The sequence below is a fragment of the Gopherus evgoodei genome, chromosome 4 (assembly GCF_007399415.2).
Source record: "Gopherus evgoodei ecotype Sinaloan lineage chromosome 4, rGopEvg1_v1.p, whole genome shotgun sequence".
NCBI classification, from domain to species: Eukaryota; Metazoa; Chordata; order Testudines; family Testudinidae; genus Gopherus; species Gopherus evgoodei.
In genome coordinates, this window is record NC_044325.1 from 107,248,270 (window position 1) to 107,271,295 (window position 23,026).

The following is a 23,026-nucleotide window of genomic DNA, read 5'->3' on the forward strand; positions in this document are numbered from 1 at the left end:
TTTTATTTGTGAAAAGATGGATTTGATAAGAATTTAATAACTACAATTTTCTCAGTATTGAAAAGAAACCTTCATTTTTTTGTGTGTCAGATTCTAGCACACTTACTTTTGTTAAGTGGTCTGTTATTCTGTTAGTAGTCCCATTGGTTTCAACAGGACTAATCATGGATAAAGTACTATTCCACATGTATGAAAGTATCAGAAACTGGCCCAACATCCCCGACCTCAGTGTCTAAAGACAGTTTTACAAAGCAACTAAAGTGACACTTCTGAAGCTCTTTCATTTCTAAAACAGAATACACACACGAAATGACAGTTCCAGCTCTGAAAGATAGTAGGTCAGAGTCCACAAAGAAGAGAATGTAATTGACACCATGCAACATACGGTATGTTGATATATCTTACCTTTAACATTATAAAAAAAAAAAAAAAGACCCTCCTCTTACGCTCACTGATTTTCATAGACACTATCAGGTGTACTCAATCTTCCATACAAACACATGTCCATTAATACTAACAGAACCCTATATTCCTATTTTAAACATTAGGAAAGAAAAATAGATGCCACATCCTGGATTCTGCAGCCTCACAGTGAAATGGATCCTGCAAACCTGGGGAGAAATATTCCAGCTTCATCTGCTGAAGGCCCAAACCACACTGGAATTATTGTGATTCTGCCCTGTTGTTGAGGTGGAAAGCAAAGGGTTACATCTTGGGACTCTGCATCCCGGTGCATCCCACAGAACCAGACACCATGGTAGTTCTCTATTAGGGACTATGGTGAAGGCTTTGAGTGGGCCAGCAGTTTGGTGAAGTGCGTGAATCCACCAGTCACAAACTAGGCAGGAAAAATACAGTAGCTTGTACTTTTATTCTAGTTCTTGTATTTTGTACAGGGGACACATATTTTACCCTCTATAAGAGGAGCGGCAATACTTATTTACCCTCTGAGCCACATGCAACAATCTTCAGAAGTTTGAGAGCCGCAGGACATGCACAACCTGCCCCACAGGGCAGCACCTGCCAGGGCACAGGGCTTCTGCCCCAATGCCCCTCCGTGGAGATAAAGTCCTTAGACTCCCCACACTCTGTAGGGCAAAATCCCCCAGTCCCACCACCCCAGCACAGGGCAGAAGCCCAGTCCTACCACACTGATGTAGGGCAGAAGCACCAAGCTTCCTCCCCATCCTGTCTGGTAGCTGGAGAATGAGGGGCACATCAGGAGCTCTACAAGCCGCACTTTAACTGTAAGAGAGCCGCATTCAGCTCGCGAGCCACAGTTTGGCCATGCCTGCCCTATAAAGATGGGAGAAGGAGCAATATTGTAAACAAAAATAATAGGCAGAAGACTCTAGAAAATTAGGGAAAAGTGTTAGTTTATAATGTAAGAGTTTAACTTTAATTACAAATGTTAAAACTTTGATTGTAGGCTGCTGACTGTCAATCATATCTTGTTCAATAGCCAACAAGAAAACACAAACTGTTTCCACTGGAGTTCAACAAAAACACTAAGATGAATGGCCAGAAAAAAGTGGAAAACAAATATCAGTAACATAAAATGTGTTCATTGCATTCCTTTATTTCCATGTGGCTGAGGCTTTTCTGTTATAAAGGGATATTTATCAATCTGTGCGTTGAATGGGACACATGTAAACACCCCAGGAAAGTTGGATATCCAGAGTGGTTTTTATTCCAAGTACTAGCAGCATGCTGGTACTTTGAGCCAGATTGGAGTTAACATATAATGAAAACAAATGTTAACAAAATCATTTCCAATCACTATATTAAAGGTTTCCCTTTTCAAGAGCTCTAATGAAACAGAATTAAGAGAAATGAAATGTCTACATGATCATTTCTAATTTTCATCTGATTATAAAAAAAGTTTTATTAGGAAAGATTTGTAATTTATATTTAAGGCTTGAGAATGACTTGCCAGGAGCTATTGAGGGAACATCATTTGTAAAGCCTAGACAATTTATGCTAAGTGAGAAGATAAATGGTAACAAGTGGGCTAAAATCTGAAGCCTTTTCCTTTGCATTTACTCAAGTAAAACATCCATAACTCACTCAGATCTGCCTGATTAAGGACTGAACATGAATTGAGAACTTGGATTTAGCCCTTTACCAATTTCTAAAAAGTCAATAATATAAAATAAAATAAAATTCACCGTGTATCCTATTCTAAGATAAAAAATAATGGGCTAAAGTAACAAAAAAGAAATTTAGTTTAGATAAAAGATGTAAAAGTTGTGCTGGATAAGACTCAGTCTAGTGAGTTATATATGGCACAATGAACGGAACCATTCAAGGCAATATTAGATATGTATGTGGAAGGAAGAATACAGGGTCTTTCCTGCTTGATATAAAATTTAATTGGCCAACCAAAGCAGTCCCTTCCAACTAGAGATAGGCAAAACTGGAGAAAATCAAAACCTCCTTCATAATATGAAGGAGCAAAGGCAGAGATATAAAAATTACCAGTTTGACAGGCATTCTGCTCACATCCCAAAACAGAGAGAGGTTTCAATATAGTCAAACACAGTGAACGATCATTGAGGTGGGGCAATAAACCCGTTGTCAGGTAATATCCTGCCCATGTTTTGATGCATAAGGGTTGAGCGCTATAGGATTCTCTTGATCTTCTGAATCCAGTATTATCATCTGATTGGATTTTAGGTTTGGCAATACAGAACCAACACCTTTCAGCCATGTTGTGGCCTGGCCTTAAACTTCAGTTAAATCTGCCCTTAATAAGAAAAAGTTAATGGAGGGAAATGCTACTCACTATTAGATAAGGCATGTTGCAGGGTATATTAGTTTGTCACAAGTATACAGTCCTTCACTAGTATCTATTAAGTTATATCATGCTCTTGTTGGTTTAAAATGTTTATTTATACTCTATGTGGCACTGAGAAGTGGAGTGCCATATATAAGCAGTGTACTTTAATGAAATATCTATAGAATGAGACAGAGTTCAATCATTGTTTGATCTGAAATTGAGGAGGCCTTAAGATCAGTCTGAATACTTTTTGGTGTATACAGACAGACACTTAAATATTTGCACTCTATGTACTTTGAAGCAGCCAAGTAAAGCAAAGGTTGTATGGTTTGGGAATAATAGATTACCTGGTATACACTGAACCTGCTCACAACGGGCTTTTTTACACATCCAATTTAATGCCAACTGTACTGTAAATTTCAGAATAAAAACATATTTTAGCAATATTAAATACACATACAGGCCTCTCTTTGTACACTGTGACATGTCACATGCTACATGCTTTTTGTGTGTCTTTTAGTGTTTGCAGTGGAACGTGTGCAGAAAGCTAGCCTGATGCATAAAATACTTGTATTTCTTTAAGGTAAACACTGCTGAAACATTTGGGACATTGAAATAAAAACAAGACATTTATGAGACATAAAGGTATCACTTAAAACTGTTGTGAATTAAAAGAACACTGGCTGAATCCCAGAACAGATAATCCTTATAAATATGCAGGAATGTTGTAATCTGTATGTGAATGATCTTATGTTCATATGACACAGTACCTTAGGAGATTCATATTACACTGACTGCTGTCTGAGTCCCAGTCACAGGATTTTCATGGCCTCAAAGATTAAAATAAATATATGTATCTTTCCTGCCTCCATGAAGACATTTTATGTACACAGTTTTATTATACTGAACAAAGATACCAAAGACTGATTTTTCTTGAGCTGTCAAAGTACAAAAGAAATGCAAAAAGTCCTTGCACAGATGTAGTACAGTGCTGAATTTTATCTTTTGGCAGGTGCTCAATATGCAGCCCACATAATCACATGTTAATGATTGGAGTGTGTTAATCAGCATGCATACCTGATTCCTTCTTGCCCAAGGAAAAAAAATCAAACAATTTATAGCATGTTAATGCTTCTACTTTTGAAAAATACATTGTAAATATACAGAACTGGGGGGAGGGGGATTTTTCAAACACTGCTTTATAAAGAGATGAGATGGTCAAATAAAGGGTCTATAGATTTGGACTGACCAAGATAAAAACTAGGAGTCCTCTGTGAGGTATTCAGGTGGTGATTAACTCAGTTTTAACAATATTCTTCCAAGAACATAGGGAAAATAGTTAAAGTAACCACCTAAGTTTTAAAAATGTTTTACACAGCATCAAGAATAAAAATACAATAACTAGTGTACCAAAATAGTAATTATCTGATTCCCCACTAAACAAAGTTAATCACCTGTTTAGTTATCCTTACAAAACACGTTATCCTGCACTTTATTGAGGGAACTATTTTGTTTTGTTACTTTTAATTTAAAAGATAAACAATGTTCTACTCTTGATTCTAATATAACCAAGGCCCCAATCCTGTAAATATTTGAACATGTGCTTAACTTTATGTACACAAATAGTTCTACTGAAGTCAAGTTAAGCACATGCCTAATTGTTTGCAGATCACAGACTAACATAAAAAAGGGATCCAGAGCCACAAATAGCTTTTAAAAAAAAATCTATCTTTTTTGCATTATAGTTGCCCATACAGATGCATATAATAATAGAGAAATAGAATGAAGCATGTAATTTTCCTTTTAGCATTTGTTATTTTCAACGAAGACTTTGCATCTGTGTAATTGAGTGTAAAGTGTTTATCTATCTGGACATTTATTCCATACTCATCACCTGGCACCCTACAAAGATTCTCATCATTGTGGATTTGCAGTTGATGCTCATATAGATGTGCACATACAAATAACAGTTTACCTGAGCAATTCAGCTACTGAGAACTCTTGCAGACACTGAATTGGAGGTTCAGTTTATACCTGCATCTAGCTACCAAGTCAATTAAAAATGTGGGTATTTTTAAATAAATTATAACTTTGACTTTGAGAATTTGAAGCCATTAACTAATATAACAACATAATACCAAACAACCATGACAAATCTTAATAAGTCTGAAAATTATTGAATTATCTCTTCTGAAAATCCAGAGCTGATGTACATTTCTTTTAAAGTTAAAAACTGCTTTTATACTAAGGGAAGTCTAGTATCGTTTGTTTCTGGTTATCAGCAATGAGGCATTAAGGCCTACATAGTTCCACCAATTTCTGTTATCTTTCTGACATTAGTAGTTTTTCCGAGGCTATAGAAAGTTAAACCTAATAATTGTTGGCTTAAAAACTACGTAAAAGATAACAAATAAAGATAACAAATACAATATCAGGTCTATTCTCTTCTGTGTGCAATATTCCCATCAACATTGATGAGTCATGTGCACAGATACAGCAAGAGCTGCAGACCTATGAGCTTCCTTAACATGAAATCTGCAACAGATATATAATATTGGTGTTACTACTATGTAAAATATATGACAGTTCTCTCATTTGACATATAACCCAATGAAATCAATGCCCGTTCCAAACGCCATCACCTCTGTTTGATTATATAAAATGTAGGGGATAAAATAGCACCATGTATGTAATAAGCTTGTAATGCCATAATGTGTTTGCCTTCTCATGCACAAAGCATCTGTGTCCCAGATAACACTATCCTTTGGACCATATTCTGTGCTGTGGCAGGAGGCATAGCACAGACAGTGTAGATGAGGGGGGAAAGAGGTCTTTATGCAAGTTTGTATCTTATTAATTATAGAATATCAGGGTTGGAAAGGACCTTAGGTCATTTAGTCTAACCCCCTGCTCAAAGCAGGACCCATCCCCAGACAGATTTTTGCCCCAGATACCTAAATGGCCCCCTCAAGAATTGAACTCACAGCCCCTAGGTTTAGCAGGCCAATGCTCAAACCACTGAGCTATCATTTTCTCTCAGAAGCTGTCTGCTCCAGAGGCCAATATAGCTCCCTGCATAAAACAGAGCCCAAGTAGTTCATCTCCCCATGACTTCCTTTGGGCTACCAGCACAGCTGTAGTGCAAAATGCTATAGCACTCCCCACCCCCTGCTCCTGACACATCTTGTCTCAGTCCCTCCCCTGCCATGCCTCTTCAGCAGGTGCTGCAAGGAGTGGGGCAAGAGGAGCTCCTGTGAAGGGGGAATTCAGCCCAGGGCCATTACTACTGCTTTACAGACCATATCCACCACTAGAGTGTCATATAGAATCAGAATCTCGCCCTTTGTTCTCCTCCCACATGTATTTAGCAGAGAAGATCCTGCAATATGAAGTCAGACTCCAGGTTTCATTCAGTTAAAGGTGTGTAAATTTAGAATCCCACTGCAGACCTATCTCTAATACTCAGAATCATGGGAACATACCATATAATTTGTCATGGTGGATCAGACCATTTGTTCATCTAGTCTTGTGGCCTGTCACTGACACTGCCTATACCTGATACTTCAGATTAAGGATAAAAGCCTCATAACTGACCTGGGTAAATTGCTCAAGGTTCTACATGGGAGTGGGTGTACAGGAGAGGGAATTGTTTCCTGGCCCCTGCAGTGAATGAAGTGTGAATCATGATTACCACTTTTTTAACATGGCTAACTACCAGTACAAATAATATTGGTCATAAAATTATCCAGCTACTTTTTAAATCTAGCTACAATATTTAACACTATCATCTTCCTCTCACTCCTCCCCAACCTCTATCACAAACTGTTCCTAATCAGTTTCCACAAGGAAATCATTTTTCAATGCAATTTACAAGCTTTATACATGCCACTTGCTAATCCCTCCCACATGGGAGAATGCAGTGTGCCTTCTGTATCTTCAAGCTCACACAATTGTTGTAATTTTTCCCCATTCCTTAAGTTTGAGGCGGTTGGGGGCAGGGGGCTGTTCGGGTTTTTTGTTTGTTTTTTTCCTCCAGAAAGGGAGAATTTAGCCCTTCACCTAGGAACAATGTTTTTTGCTAGCAGATTTATCAACAGAAATAAATATCCACATCTCCGGCCATTTTTATTTTAAGTTAAAGTTAGAAATATAGTGAGAATGTCTCCAGCTCTGCAATGGAACATTGCAGGACCAAATCCTTCTATAGTTCAATTCCCGCTCACCTCCCTCTGTAAAATCAAATGGGTGGGTGATATGATACTTGTAGTGTAAGACATCACAGGTCTGACGTTACAGTTGTTACACATTGCTGAATCTGTCAAATGAAAGGGGAGCACAAAGGGAATCTCCAAATGCAGCTGCTATTTTTCATTTGTTAAACCCTTTTATTACACATATAAGTACACAGCTGGGAAATACTATAGAGTGGGAGTTAAAACAAAATATTTTGGCTTCCAGACATTCAGAATACACAAAGGACTCAGTGGAAAGCAATGTCTGATATCAAAAGGGAGTGAAAGTTTGAAAACATTTCTAGCCAGCATGGGTTTGGTTTTTTTTTAAAATGATAATTCAAAATGTTGTTTAAAAGGTATCTTATATTACAGAAAGTATTGCATTCAATAAATACTGGAAACAACTTCTTCAATATTTTCTTAGACAAATTTTCATATTGTAATATCTATTTTCACTAAAGAGCCATATAGCCCTCATCTCTGCACAGGGCTGCATACTGTATACTGCATATACCAAAATTCCCACTGATCTTTGAGAGTCTTGAGAGTACAAAGAAGGTAAGGTTGCACATTTAATTAGATAACACACTAAAAGCCAAATTCTTCCTTTATATATATGAATGCAATACCCATTGAATTTACCACCCTGTAAACAGACAAGGCATGTTAATGGTGCATTTTAATCCCAGAATGACTGTTGTTTTTTTTTAGAGTAAGAAGGTGTAAGTAGGTGCCTTTCCCAACCTGCTTTACAACATAACCAACACTCTGAAGTCAAAAACTGACTATCTTTCATGGAGTTCGGTTTTATTAACAAAGAAATTAGCAGCATGCAGCTCAAGCAATTTCCCCAGGTTTAGCAGCTTCTACAGTTCCTATCTCATAACTGCTCAGCACATCCCCATCCTTTCTCTAGAGAGTTACTCAATCCTGATATAAGGAGCTGGAGTAAACAGCCACCTGTATCGGTGAGTTATTAGAACTCTCTTAACCTTTCCCCAGCAAGATCAACAACTGCTAGTAAGTTGGGTGTTTCAAGCAAACAGAGACAACTAACAGGAGTAAACGAGATTTGCACATAAGGACCCAGGGCAGAATTTAGCTCTTTGTCAAAAATATTAAATAAGCTGTTCTGAGTGACAGCCTCACCTTGTAAACATTATTTTTTAAAAAATGAAGATTTTTCGCAACTTCTATGTTACAATCATCAAAGTAATGTTCCCTAAGCTATCTCTGGTTCCACAGAAGATCAGCTGGAGCATCATTGTTGTGTTTGTTTTAAATTCAACTGACCTGATCTAAAGCCTTAGAACTTCATTTTCACTTCTGGCCAGACCACTTAAGTTATACCTAGTCTTTCTTAGGCAAAAGTTCCCACTGATTCAGTTGAGCTGTGCCTGAATAAAGACTGCTGGATTTCACCCAAAGGAGTTGTGGGACCAACTAATGATTTTCAGGAACTTTATCAAACTGTATGATGTAGTATTTTCGGAAACAAGGGAGGAAAACCAGAATGCCAAGTCACTCAAGCAAAGTTCATGCACCTGTTTCTGAAACATGATAGGCAAGAGAGCGACTTGTGGCTGTTCAGTCTCCTCAGAGGTACAGCAAATGTTGGCATGAAAGTGTATCATTCCAAAAGAGAGAAAATGGAAATTACATTTTGCCATTATAAATGTAAAATCATTTAAAATTACTGTGCACAAGCAGGATATTTGATTTTGACTGAGGTACTAATATATTTCTCAGCACACAGCCTGAGTATATTGCCTGTGCCCTGTGGGATTCCAGGAAGGTTGAGAATTCCTTCCTTCCAGATGACAGAGTCACTCCATGACTGCTGCTGCTGCCCTGAGGTTTCGACTCCCATTGCACATATGTCCCACTCTGGAATGGGTGGGAATGGCTCATAAGAACATAAGAACAGCCATACTAGGTCACACCAAAGGTCCATCTAGCCCAGTACCCAGTCTTCTGACAATGGCCAATGCCAGGTGCCCCAGAGAGAATTAACAGAACAAGTAATTATCAAGTGATCCATCCTCTGACACCCATTCCCAGCTTCTGGCTCAGACTCATCTTTTTTTCAACATTTCTGATCAACCTAGCTGTGTCTCAGTTTCCCTGTCTGTAAAATGTAACTAACTGAGAATTACTGTGATATGTTAATTATTGAATGTCTTGAGAACATATGCAATTAAAATGAGGTTCTATTCCAATATCTAGGAATTTTCTATAACAGCCATTACCTGGGTAATTATATATAGATATATGTGCTCTATGACCATTCTGGTGTATCTTTACAAACAACAGAAAATATCACACATAATTTCAGTTAAAATCAAGGAGACTTTTATCTGTTTTGCAACTGAAGCATCAAACTGTTAGTGACTTTTTAAACCCTAATCTTGCAATGAGTTATACACAGACTCAATTTGTGACTTATTGCTTAGACATCATTTTCCTGCTCTATTTATATAATCTGAATTCATCCCAATTAATTTAATAAGTGTTATTAATACTACAGAAATACTTAGCATATATTTTGTGCCTTCATTCCCAGCATCAAACAGATGAATGATTTAAGTCTCCCAATATCTGTACAGGATAAATCATTATCATTATGTTTCTAACCTAACCATGAAATAAATGCATTATTATTTATGAGTATTTAAATGTATTACGATGATGGTAGTACTTAGTCTTCAAACTTAATGAAAAAAATAATTCTTTATAGATCTGACAAAATCACAAGAGCAAAGAAAAGGCAGACCTTTCACTTTAGCTTATTTGTGTGAATTTAGTGCTTGTGAAAGGTGCTGGTTTGAAAACCAGAGTTCTCCATCCACAGAACAGATACAATCAGAAGCAAATATCCAGTCCATACACCTTGATTCTGCTCAGCAAGGGTAAATACACAGGTAAGAAGTTCATCAAATCTCCATGTGCATTCAGTTTTTGGCAGTTCCGTTGAGACTCCCAGTTAGTTTCAATCATAATGGTGTTTTTGTCACATGGATGTCTGTCCAATGGGATAGACAACACCAAATTCATCTCATATAAACCACTGAACAAATATCAGGCAGTGACAACTTTTGGCCGCTGATAATCTTGTTTGTATTTGAACTGGTGATCTAGAGCACAAAAGGCTTAATATGCAGTTAACAATCTCAAACTATTTGCCCTTCACAAAAGGCTGCCATTTCCAATAAACATAATGAGTTGTGGTATCAGCCCAGATGTTAGCCTCTGTGTTCCAGTGTCAGACTATGAATGTTCTCACTCTGGTGGGTTTCACTGAGAAAATTAATATTAAATTTATTATTTGAAGTTGAATATGCACTGTAGACAAGGGAAGGCCCTTCTTTAGAAACATATTCAAGTTTCTTTCTGCCTTCAACAGCTCCTGTAGCCCAATTAGATGGACAGTCATGAGCTACACTCTTCTTACTGAAATTAATGTGCAAATATATGAGCTAAAGAGGTTATGACATAAATCAGGGGATGACTGGAAACATGATAAATAGATGCATTTCCCTCCTGAAGGTGAACTCATCATATGATCACATTCATATAGACCTGTATACTTAACAAGATTATACAATTATAATTTATAATTATTCCATATTGATGTTGATCAATTACTACGCCTGGCATCTTACCAATTAGAAAGTTTCACATCTATGAAGGGTTGCACAGAATAGGCCCTTCAAAATGAGAGGTGAGGAATCTTCTGAAATACTAAATTAAAAAAGCTGCATATAAATGGGAAACTTACCATTCTATGCTGGGCTGAGATAACACTGTCCCAGTCGGCGTCTTGTTGGATGGTGGTAACCAGAGTTGGTAGCTCATCCGAGTGAGGTTTGCTGTGCATTAGGGTGTGTAGAGGCAGATGGGAGGCCACGTGATGATCATTGTTGCCCTCTTCCTTGTCTCGTGATGCTAAATCCTGGGTCATTGCTTCCTCTCCATCAGCTGCACAGGCAAATGGAGAGGTGGCCTGCTTGGAAGACATTCTTCTGCAGAACAACAAAAGAGGGCAGGACATAAGATTTTACTATTGAGTACATGGATGAAGCTATAGATCAAAACATGAAAATTGGAGGCAGACCCTTATGTACATGAGTAGTCCTTTCTCATTTAAGTCATCCCACTGTAATCAATAGGACTGCTTGCAGGATTAAGGGTTTAGAGGATCTAGATCTTTGGTCATTTAACAGGTTCCTCAGAAGCCCAGAACATTTCAGTTTTGTGATAAAGGGCTCCAAATGAAACATTGTATTGACTTATCCTGTGTCATCCCATTTACACACACTTGTAAGATGGTATTATTTTCTCTCGCCTTAATAGAATGATGTACATGTATATTCTGTACATGTATATTCTGTTAAATGTGTCAATGGGCCCAGTCCACTAAACTTTTACTCCCATGAACAGTCCTACTGCCTTAAGTTGACTTCTATGGGATTACTTGCGTAAATAAGGAGTACTCATATGAATGAGGGTTTGCATGATTGGAGGCATTGCTTACTTTGTCCCTTGCATGTGGAATTTGTTTTCTTCACAGATGAGACTTTCTAACATTAGCTGTTCCAAAGAAGTACTATGATTTGTTTGTTTAAAGCTTTACCATCTCTGAACTGGTTTAAATTGCATCCAGTTTTAACCTTTTGGAAAGGGCTCTGAGATATTCACTTGAAGGGTGCTATAAAACTGTAAGTGGCTTATTGAACGAATGACTGATAATGTATGATTAGTCTTGAGGCAATCTTCTCCAGTTTGACTTAAGTGCCTGAAATAATTAATTGTATTTCCATCTTTATTAGATATTGAATAGAAGATACAAAGCATTTGAAAGAATTCAGTTAAATCTGAGTGTCAAGTTGTAATAAATAAGTATATTTATTTAAAAGGGCATTCTCCTAATAATAACTTCTTAGTGCCATTCTATATGCAAACAGTTTTATGTTACTTAAATTAAAATGTAAATTATTTCAATTCAAAATTTTAAACCACTTTTTAAAAATTTCTAGTGTAAATAACCACAACTGTCAAAGCAGACATCTAAAATATATTAGATTTTTTATTTTTTTTTTACAGTTTTCAGTAACTTTATAGTATCTGTAATATTGAAATTGTTTTGGAACTAAGGAATAAGATCTCCACCTTAATTGCTCTTTAGCAATAATTGATTTCATACCATTTCTTTAAAAATGCACAAATCAGTTAACATAGGAAACCACATGAGCATTTTTCAAATTAGCAAATCATTAACTCGCTAGTACTGTTGTCTACAGACAAATAAATACTGATTAAAGGGTCTGGAAATCTGAGACTAACAGTTAAATTTACAAATGTGTCACATGCTTTCATGAATATTACAGTGAAGGAAATATCAAGTGCAAAGAAAAATAATTAAGTTAATTCCAATTTAAACAGTACTTTTTATGTAGCAGCCCATGTTTCACATAGGATTTAACAGCTAATGCTAAATTTCTCACAATTAATGAGGGCGCTCAGATTTAGTATTCTACAGTGAAAAAAATTAATATAGGAACAGCTAATCTAATTATGCACAGTTCTAAATAAAAGTATTACAAGCTTTTGAAGTGCTTTGATACATATTAAAATGCTGATACCTATTTAGAATAACCATTCTATAAATAATGATAATCCTGCCTCAACTTGATACCAGTGGTGGGGGAGGGGATAAAGGTTTGCATTTCCTTTAAGAGTATTAAAGTTGTCAATGAGTAGAATTGAGTGAATATAACATTCATACTCCACTAAATAATACATGTTTACGGTGCACATAACAAGCGGAGAGTTCAGAAACTATTAGTGTGACAGGTATTTCAAGAGGTCCTGGTTCATAATTACTGTGACCTAAAATAATGAAAAGGTTAAGATATATTGAGAGATTTAGTTCTATATTTCTGATTACAATCATCATGTTAATTTACTCATTCGCATGACAACATAATAAATTTACTATGGCTTCATACAATTATAAACTGTGCATTTAAAACTGAAGTCACAATTTGCATTTAAAGTGAAAGTCACAAACTGCATTGACTTCACTCCTTAACAAACCCATTCCTTGTTATAAACTGAACTGGCTTCCTCCAATAGCAATAGCTAGGGTTATTTTTTTAGTTATAAATTAATCATGACAAAACCAGAAATGAAAATGTCTCTTAAGAATAATTTAAGTACAAATTGCACCAAATGAATAATAGTGCACAATCTTAATTAAACACAACTGCAGCTGTGAAAATAGGCTAAATCTGTCCAAAGCTATGAGTTGGCTTTAAGGCTGGTTTGTTAGGGAGTGTTTTCTTAAGGAAGGCTGGGCCCCCAGTCTTAATCAGCCAATAAATTATTTCCTGCAATTACATTAAATAGAAAATTATCTTCAAATTGGAATGTTATTGAAAATCAAAATTCAGAGTGAAGTTTAGAAATTACATGCTGAATATAATTAGTCTAGAAAGGCTTCACCTCTATTTCATAAATAGCTTTTGGTATTCCTCAAGTGACCATTCACTAAGCTACCTACTTGTAATATAGTAAAGTAGAAAAAAAAATTCTGTTATTATATAAATATATATATATATATACACACACACACTTACACACAAAAATATTATACTTAATTTAAGTTAATTATTTATAGAAAGGGAGAGAATGTGCCACCTCTAAAACATGCTAACACAGATACAGTCCTACAACCTATAGCCACCAACCCCTCCCTGCAAGTTTAATTTACCTTTTTCTGCACTATATTAAACAAGAATATTCAGGTGTAAGAGCCAATTCCTGCCAGCTCGATCCATGGCAACTCCGTTTACCTCAGTAGGAGTTCTGCACATGGAAGACTGCGAGATCAGGCTCTAACCAAAGGCTGAATTTAACCCGTAATTTCCAAGGAGTATGATCAAATACTCCCACTGAAATAGCCCATCAGATTAATCCTTAGTTATTGTCCCATCAATCCACAAAACAAGCTGTTCTGCTAAAATAAAATGTTGAAAAATATTATGGGTAGTTTATTTTTAACTATTAATAATTTTGCAATTTTAAACTTAAAATATTCAAAACTAACTTACCATAGTCCTTAATAAGGGTTATCATTTCAGTAGTAAAAATTAATTAGACATGTAAAAGGTGTCTCAATCTTGCTAATTTCCATTTTACCTTATTTTATTTTTGCTCTGTTATAAATTAAAATCAGTCAAATGATTTTTTTTAATTTCTGTTCAAAAATGTCTCCCTAGTTATAACCCCTGAAAACAGGGGTTTATAATGGAAGTGCTGACACAACCCTAACTAAAGCAGCGCAAATGGTGCCGCTATAATACACAAAATCAAGTTCTATTATTCTAAACTATCCCCGCTCGTGGGTTTTTCTTTACTGTGCTCCTAGCCAAACTGCTGAAGCATAAAAATTTAAATGCAATCAAGTGGGTCCAATTCTACTTTACTAGAACAAGTGTCTACAGTGGTACAATCTTAAAACGAGATGCAACAGATTTGTTTGGTGCTTTTCTTCTTTATTTTTTTTAACTGTTTATTTATAATACTGTGCAGTGGAGATAAAATAAGGGGAAATTACACTCACATGATATCAGTGTATTCAACTACACAGCACACATTATAATCAGAGAGAAAAAAATATATTCTCACACTGGTAAAATTGACTGGTTAGCACAACTATCAGCAAGGCAAACAATATACCTACAGGATTTGAGAAAGATAGGTATGAATCTAGAATCATTATCTGAAGTCCAATTCCCCTATTCAGCTTTCCTAATTTGGGTTAAACAAACACAGATTTGGGTTTTACAAAACCAAAACAAGACATCTCACTTTCAAACTGAGATGGACAAAAGTGGAACCATTTAGCCAAACCTCAGTGAAGTTGAGGAAAGGGAAGAGTTGGGTAAATCGGGATGCCAATTTCAACCAGCCTTGGTTTCCATGTTGTAAAGCCAAAATCCCAAGTGTGGGTCTGCGCCGCTCCCGTATTTAATGTCAAAATGTATAAGCCTTAACTTTTACCCTGAGAAGAATTTGCCTGTCCGCTAATGGAGCCTGGCAGTCAGTCATTCTATACAAACAATCACATATTCCTTTTTCCTAAAGGTAATGCTTGTCACCCGTTCCCAAAACTACAAATGATTATAGAAACTTTTCATCTAAGGCTTTTCTATGGCCTGAAGTTCTTCAAATGATTTAAAGCTGCTTCCTTTAAATAACTAGGTGGCATGCCTAATACCAAAGGCATGTAATGTCTAAAACTGTCCATCCATTACTTACAGAAGGACCAAATGATGAAATGCTCCAGGGGAAATTAGGGATCAATTTTGGGTCCTAGCCAGGGGATATTTAAACCCAAATTACACAGCATTAACTCACAGACAACAATAATGTGAGAGCCTAGTCACAATTTAAGAATACCTAAACCATCTGATAACAATGAGCTATTGTGACAAGGGACACTTGTGGCTGACCATAGATTGCAACGGAATCTTAAGGCTGGTTTGTCCCACCCCATCAAAGCATTCATAAAGCTAAGTCTATAATCCCAATAGTACAGACGCAAGCTTTTGACCAATGCCATGCCTCCTCTTCTTAAAGGTGGCCATCCTTATTTCCTCCCCCAAAACCCCAGTTTATCAATGCACTCAATCACACATTTAACTTTAAGCATCCAAGTAGTCCAAATGACTTCAAATTGGATTGCTCACCTACTTACAGTCAAACACATGCTTAAGTGCTTTCATGAATCAAATGAATGAAACAAATGAATTATAAAAGAAACATTTTTCAGAAGTCCTCAAAAAAATTAAATTAAAAGAACCATTTTTCCTTCTAACTTTTCACAAGAACTTCATGAAAGATGTTCATGAAAGATGTTACTCAGTTAAGCCTGGAGAGTGAAGTCCTCTCTCTCCACCAGGGCAGCAGAAATGGAAGTTTCTTCCATCCTTGTCAAATCTTACCCAAGGGCCCTCTGCTACAATCGACACCCACATCCATGACTGTGCCCGCTCCTGGTTGCTTGCTCTCCTGTTCTCCCTCCCCATGGCAGGCTCCAGCACATTATGAGGTAGGCCCTACATGGAACTTAAGAGTCAAATCATGAGTCCTTAGGCCTCCTCCTAAACTCAAGGCCTGCATCCATGAATCATGCCTTAACAGCTGACCACTTCTTATATCTGTGCAATCCCACCAATATCAACTATAGGCCAGATCCTAAACTGGGTAAACTGACAGATCTCCAATGAAGTTACTGGAGCTTCAACGATTATTCTAGCTGAGGAACTGGCTCAGACTACTATAAACACACAGGGAAATTATCACTATTTGCCTTTGCTGTGGAAGGATCCCAGTGTCTAGTTATGGGAGCATTCAAATATGACTTAAGGAAAAATGAAAATATTGTGCCAATAGCCAAATCATTTTGCAGCTCTGCTCCTGAGAAACAAAGTTATGTAGACATAACTCAGCAACATAATTCATTGTTTATCTAATGTTGTAAGCCGTCTGTCATGTAAGAATAAACAGTTATTTCCTAAAATTATAAAGTCCCACAGCTGATTGCAAAGAGCATTAGTAACAGGAATGAGCAGTTACTAAAATATCACTACACGTGAAGTCCCACATTCCTACATGTGTCCCTACATACAAACCTACATGGAGTTAGACTGATGACACATCAGCATCGGTGTGAGAATGAGAAGAGAGTGTGAGCTGTGCATAGGACTGAAAGCCAGTACTCCTGAATTCTACCCTGGCTCTGCCATTGAGGTCCAGTGCGGCCTTGGGCAAAATCAATTAATCAGTCTCCTCAGTTTTCCCAATCCCTACCTCAGAGGGGGTTATGAGGATTAGCTAGATGTTTGTAAAGCACCCTAAAGATTAACAGTGTTAAATTGATTCATGAGAAAGGTAATTCCACGAATTGCATTGGGAATAAGAGAGGAGGAAAGAAATAGATTAAAGGAATGGCAGTGAACAACATTAACTGCAGCAACCAAGACTCCAGCTAAGATAAACATCGAGCTAAGTGATATAAATGCAGCCTCCACAATACACACATTCAGGTATACCCACCTTTCTATTTACAAACCAGACAAATTACTCGTTACTAGAAATAGCCTGAATCACAAAATTTGATTCCATATCCACTTTTCCAAAACTAAGGAGCATTAGATCTGGTCTCATCTCTACTTCATTCTCATCAAATGTAAAATATAGTATTTGCACAGCTTGTTGAATGATGCAAAAGCAATTTAAAAAAAAAAAGACTGCCATTCACCTTTTGCCATTGTTGATAATTATACTGACAGTGCAGTCAGGTACATTCCAAGACAGATGACCCTTGTGGTCCCTTCTAAACCTGTGATTCTATGTAAAATATTGGACTTTAAAATGATTCTGGTCTCTTTAACTGACGGTCAAAACCATTAAAGAACTAAAAAAACCACACCGTACAGCCCCTGCAACTTAATGGTGAAAATCCTATGCAAGCTATTCTGTAGGTGACAATGTTCCTCTTTCTTTATTCAGTATTAGTATTATTCACTGACATATGCAGCCCCACTCACACTAACGCAGTGAAGGGGCAGTGGAATACAGGATAATGACTTAGTACCCTAGAGGTGTTCTTCTCAAGTCACAAAAGTTAATATTTTCTACAGCTTATTTTAGCTGACATATTGCTGTCGCTTATTTATACAGCTTAAGACTGTTCTTTGGACTGGAGCTCATATGCCCTGGAATGCTTGACTCATGAATTGTTTCTCCTGATAATGTTACATCACGCAACCACCTCTGTTTAATTGGTTAGTATTAGCTTCTCTGTGGTGACTGTGAGGACTTTAAAGTCCTATGACTGTGACATGTGTCTCTGGATATCCAATTTCCTACTGTTGCAAAAAAAAATCTGACTTCAAAACAATCTTTACCAACGACCTTCCAACATGTGAACAATAGTGAGTGTACCAGCAATTTATCCATCTTGTTAGAATTTGTTGCTTCAGGCAGCAAGTAATAGAACATATATTTTAATAAAGTACCCCATTAACAATTAGATTAAAAAAACAATGGTTGCTATAAATAAGCATTAGTCGCAGGGTTTTATGGAAAGGAATGCTTAATTGTTTATCTAAAAGACTGCATAAATGGTTTGATAAGGATGCCTAAAATAATTAGAGGATTTATTTCAACATGTTTAGACTTTGAGTCAACAATTCACATAAAAACAGAAATAGCTTTTTAACCCTAAGAAAACTGAAGTTCTTTTTTAATAATTTGAAATCTGCAACTCAGTTCTTCAACCTGTAATGCAGAAGATCCTAACAGGTTGTTAATTAAATCCTTCTGACACTTTACAGGGTATATGCTATATTGGAAACATATAGGATAGATATGCTATAGTGGTATAAATATAATGTCTTTGTATATTTTCATTCTACAATCAATTTTCAGTAGCTGCACAGGATACCACAAAATATAGTAAAGTTAGTCACAGAGTTGCAAAAACAAAAGCTGATGTTCCATGACCCAGTGCCACTCAACACAGAATTGAGTGATACACATTATCTACAATCAGATTTTCCCCTCAATACTTTTGAGACTCACTTCAAGCTAAATACGCACTTCTGTAATTCATCTTCTTTCAGATAATGAAACAAAGTCTCAATTTCAGGCTCATCTGTAGTCAGTTTGCACTAAACCACCTAATTATTACGTGGCTATAACAAGAAACAATGTTTCTGCAGTTCTGTAACAGATAATCTTCTTAATGAAAACCTTATAGTACAAGACTAAAAAACATTTCTAGCAGGCAAAGTATTTCTGATTCAGTAAAGGTTATGCAAGCATCAAAGCAGTTAAATATAGGTGCCAAACCACATTGCCAGGAGCTCTTAGTACTGTGAGGTAGTGTTACCTGACAGCTTGGTGAATATAAAATTACTTGTTTCTCCAACTGAAGACAATCAAATTGTCACCTTCCATTGTAATAATGCACAACTAGACATCAGCAAAGTGCAAACATAATTACCAGGAAGAAAACAAAACAAAAAAACAAAAATATCAAATCTAAATTTCTCTTAAGGGTAAATTCAAAAGGCTACTCAAAAAAGGAAGTTTATTTTAATACCAAATACTATGGTGCAATCCTTATTATTTAGCAATAAGATTTATAAGTCTTGCATTAAGTGAAAATGAAAAACAGCAGAAGGATTAATATATAAAAAGCATAAATACTGGTAAGAACCATCTCAGTGTCTCACATATGTACATATAAAATATTACACTAGTGCCCTGGTGCGCCTCCACAGATAAGTGTGCATCTGCTGCATTACTGTTATTGTAAACGTCTATATCCAGGGGTTTATCTCTAACTCATAAAAAAGAACTCCAGACTGGAACCTGGAATGCATTGATTCAAACGACAAGCAAATTGCTTTTAGAACTAAAAAACAACTTTCAGTTTCAACTGATTCCATAGATCGTTAATCTACAATGGGTATAAGTGACATTCAAAATTATAAGAATTTGAAGGACAGGGTTTTGGAATGGTAGGTTAGTTCATATGAACTAACATTTTCCACACAAATGCTTGAGGGTGTTCAGTATCTGGAATGTTTCTCCAGCAGCGATATCTGCATTTTGACAAGAGACATCATCATGAATGGTTCCACGGTGATCTGTGAAATCAAAGACTGAGTTTTAAAGATACTGTAGCTATGGACATGCTATGTCACACAAAATAGTGCCTTTTTAGGATTTACACATTACAAAGTTCCTTAGCATTTATTCATAAAATGTGATTTATTTTTAAAAACTGAGCCTTGGAAAATCTGCATTACATAGTGTTATGAGTCATATTTTATAAATTGCAGATGTATTGATAAATATTCATCACCCTTAAATAGATATTGATATGATACACTACAATCTAGTGTGTAAATCCATCTTTTTTTAAGTCTTCTGACACAAGCAATCTCATGTTTTCAGCAATGCTAGGGGAATCACAAAAACTAAAAAAGAACCAAAGAAATGCAAAGCTGACACTCCATCTTCAGCAATAGGCTTTGTCTAGTTGCAAGAATGGAGGAGAGAACACAAAGAGCTCCTTTCCCCACCTTGCACTCCTGCACGGGGGCCAGACAAAGCCTAGCTCTTGTGCACAGAGAAGACGCAAACACTGCTCCAGACGAGCACAGAAATTGGTGTTAGCCTCCCAAAAGGGCGTGGAGAGAAGGGCATGGTCCTGCTCCTATATACATCAGCAAGCAGAGCTGCCCCCAAGTCCTGCAGCCAGTCTCAGGCCCAAAGTCTCCAGGAGCTCCAGATGGATCTCTACACCCTTGTCCCTCCCAACAATATTGCAAGGACATGTCTTAAAGAAAAAAATCTAGCCCCTAATTTGAACCGCTGAGCCTAAGACTTAGATAGTACATATCATACAACATGGAAAGTTCCTCCTCTTCACTGTATGGGTGCATGTCTCTCCACAGTTAAGAGGTTCACCTGCACATGTGAGCACTGCAGCTGATATCTGATAATACAGCATTACTTTCAAAGGACAGTGCGGCACCCTGAGGAATACTCAAGGAGCTATGCAGGAAGATGTGGGGACAGCAAGTCCACTACATTCTTAAAGCGACAGCACTTTGCACATAAATTCATGAATGAGCATTTTACACTTCAATAAGCAACAAGAAATAAGTCTAAAATGTCAGACTTTGATTTGATTTTGTGACTTCGGTGAGTTTGTTTTCGTTACAACTCTTATTTTTCTAAAGCTAGCTCATGTGTGTAACAAGATAGTGTTGTGGATAGTTTCCTTGTTCTGAACTGATGCCTAAACAGTACAATACCCTACATGCATACAGAACTGTTCATCTTGCAGGATCTGAAAATGTATTTACAGAGCATATACAGGAATCACTTCATTCACTAGTGAACAGCAACTACCCCAAGGGTAGAAGGCCTCAGCAGTGCTTTAGGTGTGGATTATGAATAACGATGGGCAGCTGAAACTTCAGGGGAAGTTTTAAGATGGCAAAATGTAACTGCTTGATTGGCAATTTGGCCTAGAAGAATACTGGGATAAACCCCTCTAACACTTATGCAGAAAAATATGCAGTGCATTCTTCAATGATCACAAACAGACAGGCTCCTCGATGTATGTGGACAATAAAAAGACCAGTTTCTAATTATATTTTAGATGAACAGATGAAAGCAACAGTTGAACAAGTTTGAACAGTTTGAAAGTTTCTGTAAAACGTTAAATAAATAACTAATTGTGTTTTCTGTAAATCAAAGGGACCAACTGCCATTAAAAAGGCATGAAAGATTTGAAGTTCAATTCACTGAAAGTTTCTTCATTTTTTGGACTGGATTTTAGGTATTTTTTCCTCTATCCTGACAAAGTATTTACTTTATTGTAGTTTTAACTGCCCTTTAGATCGAAAAAAAAAAATTTCCATGGATTATAGAACAAACTAAAGCTACAATTTCTAACACTTTAAATAAACATTTAGTACGACTAAGAAAATAAATAATTAAGTCTTTGTTTTTAATTATTTTAATTTATTTTTAAACTAGTGCTCCAATGTAAACATGAATGTCGTTTTAAAAAGGATTTTTTTGGAACGTGTGGGTTAGGCATTGGAAAACATCACAGAATGTTAATGTTAGCATCCTGTAGACTCACAGGTAGAACCTAAATTGTTCAGTCATTCAATTTAGTGAGATCAACTAGAGTACAGCTTCTGTGTAGGGCACACTAATGCTGTTAATTGCATCAACTGCAAAAGAAGCTATAGTACTTTCCCCATACTTAAGGGTCAACCCTACAAATTGCCGAACACCTCCTGCGAAGGACTGAGAACCCTCAATTTCCACTGACTTCAGTAGGAGTTGAAGGCACACAGCACCTTGCAGGATTGATCTGTAATTACTAGAAGAAAAATGCAAAAGCAATCCTAAGGGGAAATGTGAATAATGATAAAATTATCAATTGTTCCCCAACCCCAAAGGTTCCATTACAATATTTTAAAAAATGCACTGAAATAAACATTACTAAGCATAGGGATGTATTAGAACAAAAAGGAAACCCAAATCCAGACAACCCCTGCACCAGAGCACCAAATAGAAGTTGTCTTCAGTGATTTGAAGTGCAGTTGTCTTCGGTGACAGTTCAAGAAGGGAAATATATATAACATTACATTTCCACTAATTCAAATTATTTTTAAAAATAACTCTTACCATTACCATTTGAAATTCAGTTAGTTCTTATACAACTGACTGCAGCTTGAGCACTGAAATGTTCTTTTATAGTGCGTGACGTGGTACATAATAGCTGAAATAAATAGCTCTCTATTGTGGTTTTCATCTCTGACCTGATTTTTCCTATGTTTTTAGGATACACCATATGATCTCTATTTGAAAATGAAGAATCCTAGTTTTCTCAGCACTGTCAATTTTTGCTCAAGGCTATATGTTGTAACAGTTTCCTGCTTGTGTATATCGGTAATAATTTATCATAGTCTGGTGAACAATATATAATATGTGCTGCTGATTACTTCTAAAGACAAAATCTAATGGTTTCATTTACTCCTGTACATTTGTTGTGAACTATCTCATCAATTTAAAAGTAAGGCATTTTCTGTATAAAACATGGGATTTTACTGGCTTCGGTAGCAGTGTTGACATCCACACTGAAATTCATGAACGAGACACTCATTCTCCAGGGGTCTATAGGATAAAAAAGAGCCCTGCACTTATTTAAGGTACTGTGACATTCTGATAAAGAATTGTGACACGATGACATCATGGGCCAAATCATCAACTAGTATAAATCAAGGTCGCTGTATTGAAGTCAATAGGGCTTTTCTGATTTAGACCAGCTGAAGATCTGGCCTGTTGTATTTAAACTGCACGGAGAACACAATATTGGGCCATGATGTAATACAACATTGCCAGG

At 36.5% G+C, this 23,026-nt stretch overlaps 1 protein-coding gene across 17 annotated transcripts in view; it reads right to left on the reverse strand.

The window, feature by feature from the left end:
* The window catches only part of SOX6 (SRY-box transcription factor 6), a 459,305-nt gene that overhangs the window by 270,952 nt on the left and 165,327 nt on the right, over positions 1 to 23,026 (reverse strand). For 16 of the 17 annotated variants that reach the window (XM_030560472.1, XM_030560465.1, XM_030560471.1 and 13 more), the window contains one exon: positions 10,793 to 11,036. In XM_030560472.1, the coding sequence (XP_030416332.1) occupies positions 10,793 to 11,032 (240 nt within the window). In that variant the 5' untranslated portion in view covers positions 11,033 to 11,036. Of the gene's footprint in view, positions 1 to 10,792; positions 11,037 to 19,634; positions 19,740 to 23,026 lie in introns of all 17 variants that reach the window. The other variant, XM_030560475.1, reaches the window with a different exon arrangement.